Source organism: Bufo bufo, chromosome 7, assembly GCF_905171765.1.
Source record: "Bufo bufo chromosome 7, aBufBuf1.1, whole genome shotgun sequence".
Lineage (NCBI taxonomy): Eukaryota > Metazoa > Chordata > Amphibia > Anura > Bufonidae > Bufo > Bufo bufo.
This window is the reverse complement of record NC_053395.1, coordinates 128,287,777-128,297,385: the sequence shown is the minus strand read 5'-3', so window position 1 is coordinate 128,297,385 and position 9,609 is coordinate 128,287,777. Positions and strand designations below refer to the sequence as shown.

General features: G+C 41.4%; 1 protein-coding gene across 4 annotated transcripts in view; it reads right to left on the bottom strand.

The window, feature by feature from the left end:
• Positions 1-375: 375 nt before the first annotated feature.
• The window catches only part of METTL21A (methyltransferase like 21A), an 80,615-nt gene continuing 71,381 nt past the window's right edge, over positions 376-9,609 (bottom strand). For 2 of the 4 annotated variants that reach the window (XM_040440006.1, XM_040440004.1), the window contains exons 2-4: positions 5,509-5,686; positions 4,071-4,182; positions 376-924 (exon numbers count right to left, since the gene is read on the bottom strand). In XM_040440006.1, coding sequence (XP_040295940.1) covers positions 536-924; positions 4,071-4,182; positions 5,509-5,655 — 648 coding nt within the window. In that variant the 5' untranslated portion in view covers positions 5,656-5,686 and the 3' untranslated portion in view covers positions 376-535. The remainder of the gene's footprint in view (positions 925-4,070; positions 4,183-5,508; positions 5,687-9,609) is intronic. The other 2 variants (XM_040440005.1, XM_040440007.1) reach the window with 1 other exon arrangement.

Below are 9,609 nucleotides of genomic sequence, written 5' to 3'. Positions count from 1 at the left end.
TCAATAGCTATATTTGAACAAAAACCATAAAATCCTGCAGTTTTCGCACTGGCCACTGAGCCTAAAAAAAGGCACCACTTCTTTGTCTGTGCAGATCACTTTACTGCAGTTACCTGCTTATCTATAGACAGAGGTGAAATCATTACAGGCAGGATTAGAATGTCAGATAAGACAGGATCCACCATTCACAATAGGTGATTGTCAAAATTTCTCTATTCCTTCCTTGTACAATGATCTCTGCACAGGTCACAGAGCATGCCTAGCAAACTCTTCCATAGAAGTCAATGAGGTCCCCTCCTGACCATTGTGTCTATGGACAATGGAGCTGCCATAAAGCCATTTTTTTAATGCTGTGTAAATGCTGTTAAGAACAGCTCAGGCAAGATGGCCGATGGTCATGTTCAGTAAATAGAATAAATAAATCTACAATCAGAAAATAAAAACAGATTAGATAAAAACGATGTGTTGCTATCTGGGTTTAACTGGCAGAAAACCTTTTTGGTGACACTTTTCCTTTAAGCATCCCTGCTGTCTTTCAAAACTCTTCTCTTTGAGCCTTCTGAGCCTTATAGATGTAAACATCTACATTTTTGTCATAATGGACTTGATCCACAGTAAAATGTTTTCTCATCATATCTAAAAAGTTGTGGTCACGCTGGTATCGGAGTCTACAAGACAACAATATCACAGTGCGCTCTGTACTCAGGTGGATTATAGTCTTTAAAAGGTCTTGGAATGTTTCTTCAAGATAGATTAGATCTGCTCCTAGTATCACATCAAAATGAGAAAAATGCTCAAGTCCGGTTCCCCAGTTCAGTGGTTTCACAGACATTTTGTGCTCTAATTCTTTGGGCAGATTATCTTGAACATTTGATTTGAGAAATTCCACTGCCAATTCTCTATCAGTCACAGTAACATTAGCACCTAGGGAAGATAAACATTTGAGAATCATTGCACTGTTATTGATGTGGCGGGTACATTCACACATGCAGTAGCAATTAAGGAACGGTTAAAGCTGCATCAAACTAAATGCATATGGTTTTTATGCAATTTTTTATGCAGTTGCAGTTTTTACAGGGGAAACATTAAACAAAAGTGCTTCATCTGTAAAAACGGCAACCGCGTCGAAAACTGCATCGCAGTTTTGATGTAATTTTAACCTCGCCTTAACAGCTAGAAACTCAAACTCTGCAACTATGATTTTCCAAATTGTTGATTTTAGGTGCCGCATATGCAACATTCAGGGTCTGGCCTACAGAGCATGCCCCGCCATGCCCACTCACAGCAACCAATGACCGCACACTGGTCGGCCTTATCCTTAGTGACTGAACCAGGATAAGGCCTCTTTCACACAAGTACATTTTTAGTCCGGGTGTGATGTGTGAACCATTCATTTCAATGGTCTGTGTACATGAGCGTTGTTTTTCACGCATAATTTCTGCGTTCAGGAAAAATTGCAGCAAGTTCTATATTCTGTGTTTTTCATGCAGCTCTGGTTCCAAAGAAATGAATGGGGCTTACGTGAAAAACACACTTCATTCAGATGCAATGCGTTTTCACTATTGGTTGCTAGCAGATGTAGATTGTTATTCTTCAGATTTTTTCATGTGCGTGAAAAACACACCCAAAAACTGCAGCAGAAAATAATTAAACACTAAACACAATCGCAGACAAGACCGACTGAACTTGCGTGCAAAACCACCAGTCCGTATCGCTCATGTGAAAGACTTTCAAGGGATTGTGGCTGAAGACTGATCCCAAAGCCTCCTAATCTCCTTAGGAGGCACCTCTGAACATACTGGTACCCGTAGTTCCATATGTGGCGACAAAACCAAAGAACATTTGATACCTGGCACAGCATAGGCAATGGATAGATCAGGATAAGTGATTGCAGGTGAGATTTCATATCCTTTGTTTAAAATACACAGAAAGAACGGTGAAGAACTAAAAGTATGGGCTGACAGCAAGGGAACTAGTTTACCTAAAAGTGTACCTGTCACCATGATTAACCCTATTAAACCAGGCATATTGACTGTTAGGGTTGATCATGTTGATTAAAATGAGACCTTCCTCGCAGAGAAACTATAATTTGTATCGATATGCAAATGAGCGCTGCTTAACCTCCACCGCTGCCAGTTGCTACTCTTTCACAGCGGGATGGACAGGGCCAGGCATCCTCACTACTCCGATGCCTGGCCCAGAAATCTGGTGCATGTGCCAGCGACAGAACTATCAGTGCATGAATGCGCTGTAAAGATCACATGTGGCTGTCCCTACTCCGATACAAAAGAAAGATCCAAGCACTCCAAGCCCCTTAGAGGGATAAATCCATATTCAATGTTCAAGTCCTCTGGTATGCATCCAGGGCAATGCAGTGCACGCGGTGAGGAGTCCTGGCTCGGGATCCCATTAGAAACAAAAATGTAGAGAAATCCGCAGCACTCGTCCAATTCGGTCAATGGTGTTATGTTTTAGTAGTTAGGCAGCATACATAGCGGCGTTTCAGCCCTCAGGTCTTTATCAAACCTTGGCTTCATAAAGACCTGATGGTCGAAACGTCACTATGTATGCTGCCTAGCTACTAAAATAAAACACCATTGACTGAATTGGACGAGTGCTGCGGATTTCTCTACATCGATGTCCCTGACCAGCCCATTGGTGCACTGAGCACCTCATTTGCACATGAATAAAAGTAATTTCTCTGCACAGCTATTGCCTATAGCAGAAAGAGATGGCTCATTTTAATCACCATGACCAACCTTACCAGGCAGTATGCCTGGTTTAATAAGGTTGATCATGAAGACATATGCACTTTAAAAACCACATGGTGGCTGGCATGGTGAGATGGAGTCAGACGAGTCTTACTCATTGAATGGGCGCTTGCCATGAGTATATTACGTTACAATGCAACAAAAGGCTTGTAATTGTTAAATCATTATCATTAAAAACTCCTAATAGCTAATCATTAACCTCAGCTACTGATGTAATCAAAGACCTGTGATTTTTATAACATTTTTAATATTTAAAGGGGATCGGTCACAACAAAATGCAGTACAATCTGCGGGCACCTTGTTATAGAGCAGGAGGAGCTGAGCAGACTGATCTATAGTTTTGTGGGGAAAGATTCAGGAAAGTTTATAATTTATGCCTCTAAAACCTCTGCTCTTTTTATGCATAGGTGTCATGTGGGCGGTCCCACTCAGTGATTGACAGCTGTTTGCTCAGTCATGCAGAGTTAGCTGCATTAAGTTTAAATGTATAAACTACAAACGTTCCAGAATCTTTCCACACAAAACTAGGTATCAGTCTGCTCAGCTCCTCGTGCTCTATAACACGCTGCCTGCAGATTGTTATAGCAAGTACCATATACAGTTGTGCACCTGGCTTAGGAATATGGATCATTTTACTGAACAAGACCAGATTGAACCAAGCACAAATGACTAAAGAGAACAGAAAAGTGGCAGAGAACGTTCATAAACTTCTTGATGCAATTGGAAAGCCATGCCTACCTTTACTGACACAAATGGCAAATATGCCTGCTATAACAAAACTGAACTGAAGGGAACGGAGTGCACCAGAATGTATTCCGTTCAGTTTCATCCGTCATGACGGATCCGTTCTCTCTGACACAAGACAATGGATCCGTCCCCCACTGGCTTACAATGGTTTTAGTGCCGAATCCATCATGGCTATTTTAGAGATAATACAACCGGATCTGTTCATAACGGATGCAGACTGTTGTATTATCATGACGGAAGCGTTTTTGCTTATCCGTGACGGATCCAGCAAAAACGCAGATGTGAAAGTAGCCTTGGATCTTGTATCCCTCTCCTTATCTTCTGCATTAAGGATGTTGGGACATGACAGACTGCCATAGTAGCCTGCTCATCCAGCTATATGCTGTGTGGGAGGGGATCAGAAGACTACATTGATAAGATTCCTTATGGTGTTCCATTGTATATTAACCCTGCCTAAGAAACTTCCGCCACCATTCATGTTCTACTTATATCATTCTACACTAGGTGCGGCTCTGCTTGCATATATCAGAAGCCTGGTGATGTAATGCTTACCCAGTAACGCTGCCACAATTCCAACCAATCCAGTCCCTGCTCCCAATTCAACTACAGAACGTCCCTGCAAGTCAACTCCTCCAGCTTCTAGGTACATACAGAGAACCACGGCCTGGAATCAGAGGGTGGAACATTCATGTTTAATATTTAAAGTTGTATTCATTGAATATTACAAAAATTCATAAATAATAAAATGTAATCAGAAACACTACATTTGTGTGAAATTTGTTGTATAAAAAGGGATTACCACCTCATTACTAAGTGCCTGATCAGGATACAACTGTATCCACTTCTCAGCTGAGAGTAAGGACTCCTGCACACGACTGGATCCGTTTTGCTGTCTGCAAATCAAGGATCCTCAAAATATTGATGTCCGTGTGCATCCCGCACTTTTCGCAAGCCCGTGTTCTATCATTTGCGGCACAGCTGCGAAATACACACGGATGACATCTGTGTCCTTTCTGCATTTTTTGTGCCCCACAGAAATGAATGGGTCCACATTCGATATGCAAAAAATGCAGCTCAGATGCGGACCTTAAATATGGTCAGGTGCATGAGGTCCAAGGCTACTGCCACACCTTCAGGTTTTTTTAATGCAGTTTTGAAACCAAAACCAGGTGTGCATTCAAAAAAAGGAGCATAGACCATTTTTTTTGGTAAATTTTTTGCCGTATCCAAAAACGCAGCAGAGCAGCAATGTGTGGCACTTCCCTTTTATACTGCAGGTATTTTGTTTCCCACTCCTCTCATTCAGATAACATTATCATCAGCCCATGCCGTTTACACAAGAAGATGAGCTGCCGACAATTTTTAATATGTTCGCTTAAAAGGTGAAACAACAGCAAACAAAAATGTTATCATTTGTTGTTCGCTTGCTAGGCAGGTTAAAAATTTACTGGGCAATGACTGGGGACAAACTATAGGATATAATTGCCATAACCTTACTATAATGGAAGCCAGTTCCAAATACACTAAATTCAAATAACTTCCAGATGCAATGGCCACAAAAAAGGCGACTACACTTGCTTTTTACAGATCCCTGCTAAAAGGCAGAGAGACAAAGAAAAGCTGATCAAGGCTACGACCACACAGCGCGGACATTAACCATTAGGGTTGCAGCTGCTGCAGTCGAAAACCACATGGCCAGTTAGGCCGCAGCTGATTTTTATTTAACGGATGACCACACTGTATAGCCGGTCTTCATTGTTAATGGCCACGCAGTATTGAAGGTGCCACACTGGCCATTAACAATGAAGACCAGCTATAAAGTGCGGTCTTCATTAGTTAAATACAAGGCAGCTGCGGCCTAATTGGCTGTGCAGTTCTCAATCGAAGCCGGAGGGGACCTGAACAGCTCACAACCGCACTGTGGTCATACCCTTAGGCAAAAGGAGTACTAAATATTCTTGAAACTTGTGGTTCATGCATTGATACATACTGCATCCCAGACAACTGCTGCCACTCCCAGCTCTTTCCAGTCCTGCTTGATCCGTATAGTGTGGTTGGAGAAGGTGTAGGTGGCGCTGGAATTGTGAAACTTCTTCAGGCCACTCAGTATATGGCCATCATAAGGTACCAAAGCCATTTCTGCAAATCCACATTACATGCAAGTAACCTACAACATAGTATATACATTAGTTTTAGTCAATAATATGAATACACTCTATATATTTTGTCTATTATGCAACCCAAACCTCTCCTTAAGTATGTTTTCCATTAATTTCCCCACTATTGTTGTCAGGCTTACTGGCCTATAGTTGCCCGATTCCTCCCTACTACCTTTCTTGTGAATGGCCTAGTGCACAGGGATGAACACAAGGGGGATTAAAACCTCCCAGTTGTGACCTTACTGCCCCTGGATCCTCCCCAGGGCTCCTCCAGACATTTGGACAGTCTGCATTATGTGTGATTAATGTTGTCTTCTATCTGCAGGTGAAAAGTGAACATTACATGGGCGTTGTCCACCTCTCACCAGCAGATGTCAGACAGCATTACAAATAATAATCCGGTCAAATCGCTGTTGTCTGGAGCAGTTATGTCTTTCTGTGCCCAAAATAAGCATGACAGAAAGTCATCAGAAAAGGTGTGTATGTGTGGGTTCACGTGTCACAGATTACTAGAATGTAATGGGTTGGGGTCAGCAGAGCTGTGGTCAGTCTGGGAAATGCTTCCGCCACATGGCCTATATCTCTCAGACTGCAAAAGTTCATGTGAAACTGGTCTTAGAAAAGAACTGCAGCACAAAAAATTAAGGAGAACCTGTAGCCTTCCATTTTTACAACAGCCGAACGTTACTTACAAGTAGCTTTTAGTTTCAATCTTCCTTCATTTATTTATTCATTTTCACATCCCCTGATATTCCATTTACAACCTGCACTTTGCTGTGGATACTCAGATTTTTATGTACACTTGTACACAGCCTACATCATTCCCTTTCCTACTTCTGTAAATTTCCTTGTGTGCGTTTTCCTCCTTATCAATAGCCTGTGTGAGCTGCCCTGCATGGATGCTTGCCTTCCTCTCTACACTCTCATCTGCTGTGTACAACCTCCCTGCTGCCATCTCTAACACAGAGAAGGGAGGGGCAGAAAGCATAAAAATAACAGGTTCTAACAGGGGGAAAAGAAGAGGAAAAATAACTATTCTATGACAGCACTATTGAAACTGATTATGGCCATCTACAGTTTGAGTTGATGTATGATTACTGTTTCTTTCTGTATGGGGGATGAGCAACAGTACACCCATGCTGGAAACTACACAGCGGACAGAGCCTTCCATCTACTGTATGATTCCCAGTGCGAGCAGGTGCCCGCCAGTTGGTGGGGGTGCCAGGTGTCAGACTACTACCAACCTATTCTGAGGAGAGGTCCTCAATATTTAACTACCGGAAGACACCTTAAAGGGATCTGTTATAGTGATGGTACAGGGTCAGGTTCGCTTAAAGAGGATCTCAAAACCCGTAAAAGGGCATCTTTCAGCAGATTTGTACCTATGAAACTGGCTGAGCTGTTGTATGTGTGCTTGGCAGCTGAAGGCATCTGTTCAAATGTGCCTGCATTGCTGATAAAAATTATGTTTTGATTTATGCAAATGAGCCTCTAGGAGCAAAGGGGGGCGTTGCCGTCTCTCTGCAATTGCTGCGCCTTCTGCACTTTGATTGATTTTAGAAGTCAGGACCAGACGTGATGATGTTTTCACTGCCTAGCCCTGTCAATCAAAGTGGAGAGAGGGCATGGCAGTTGCAGAGAGAGAAAGCTTCTAGGAATAATGGCTTGCGCAGTTCCGTTTTTGAGCTACTAAAGAGCTACTAAACTAGTACATGGATTGCAGGATAAAACTTACCAGGAAAGGTTAAAGGACCTTAATATGTATAGCTTGGAAGAAAGAAGAGACAGAGGGGATATGATAGAAACTTTTTAGGGAATCAACTCGGTAAAGGAAGAGAGCATATTTAAAAGAAGAAAAACTACCACAAGAGGACACAGTTTTAAATTAGAGGGGCAAAGGTTTAAAAGTAATATAAGGAAGTATTACTTTACTGAGAGAGTAGTGGATGCATGGAATAGCCTTCCTGCAGAAGTGGTAGCTGCAAATACAGTGAAGGGGTTTAACCCCTTAAGGACTCAGCCCTATTTCACCTTAAGGACTTGGCCATTTTTTGCAAATCTGACCAGTGTCACTTTAAGTGCTGATAACTTTAAAACGCTTTGACTTATCCAGGCCGTTCTGAGATTGTTTTTTCGTCACATATTGTACTTCATGACACTGCTAAAATTGGGTCAAAAAAGTTAATTTTTTTGCATAAAAAAATACCATATTTACCAAAAATTTTTAAAAATTAGCAAATTTCAAAGTTTCAGTTTCTCTACTTCTGTAATACATAGTAATACCCCCAAAAATTTTGATGACTTTACATTCCCCATATGTCTACTTCATGTTTGTAGCATTTTGGGATTGATATTTTATTTTTTGGGGATGTTATAAGGCTTAGAAGTTTAGAAGCAAATCTTGAAATTTTTCAGAAATTTACAAAAACCAAATTTTTAGGGACCACTACAGGTCTGAAGTCACTTTGCGAGGCTTACATAATAGAAACCGCCCAAAAATGACCCCATTCTATAAACTACACCCCTCAAGGTATTCAAAACTGATTTTACAAGCTTCGTTAACCCTTTAGGTATTGCACAAGAGTTATTGGCAAATGGGGATGAAATTTGAGAATTTCATTTTTTTGCCTAGTTTTCCATTTTAACCCATTTTTTCCACTAACAAAGCAAGGGTTAACAGCTAAACAAGACTGTATCTTTATTGCCCTGACTCTGCCGTTTACAGAAACACCCCATATGTGGCCGTAAACTACTGTACGGGCACACAGTAGGGCGTAGAGTGAAAGGTGCGCCGTTTGGTTTTTGGAGGGCTGATTTTGCTGGACTGTTTTTTTGACACCATGTCCCATTTGAAGCCCCCTGATGCACCCCTAGAGTAGAAACTCCATAAAAGTGACCCCATCTAAGAAACTACACCCCTCAAGGTATTCAAAACTGATTTTACAAACTTTGTTAACCCTTTAGGTGTTGCACAAGAGTTATTGGCAAATGGGGATGAAATTTGAGAATTTCATTTTTTTGCCTAATTTTCCATTTTAACCCATTTTTTCCACTAACAAAGCAAGGGTTAACAGCCAAACAAGACTGTATCTTTATTGCCCTGACTCTGCAGTTTACAGAAACACCCCATATGTGGCCGTAAACTACTGTACGGCCACACAGCGGGGCGTAGAGTGATAGGTGCGCCTTATGGTTTTTGGAAGCCAGATTTTGCTGGACTGTTTTTTTGACACCATGTCCCATTTGAAGCCCCCCTGATGCACCCCTGGAGTAGAAACTCCATAAAAGTGACCCCATCTAAGAAACTACACCCCTCAAGGTATTCAAAACTGATTTTACAAACTTTGTTAACCCTTTAGGTGTTGCACAAGATTTAATGGAAAATAGAGATACAATTTCAAAATTTCACTTTTTTGGCAGATTTTCCATTTTAATATTTTTTTTCCAGTAACAAAGCAAGGGTTAACAGCCAAACAAAACTCATTATTTATGGCCCTTATTCTGTAGTTTACAGAAACACCCCATATGTGGTCGTAAACCGCTGTACGGGCACACGGCAGGGCGCAGAAGGAAAGGAATGCCATACGGTTTTTGGAAAGCAGGTTTTGCTGGACTGTTTTTTTTGACACCATGTCCCATTTGAAGCCCCCCTGATGCACCCCTAGAGTAGAAACTCCAAAAAAGTGACCCCATTTTAGAAAGTACGGAATAAGGTGGCAGCTTTGTTGGTACTAGTTTAGGGTACATATGATTTTTGGTTGCTCTATATTACACTTTTTGTGCGGCAAGGTAACAAGAAATAGCTTTTTTGGCACGTTTTTTTTTTTTTTTTGTTATTTACAACATTCATCTGACAGGTTAGATCATGTGGTAATTTTATAGAGCAGGTTGTCACGGACGCGGTGATACCTAATATGTATATCTTTTTTTTA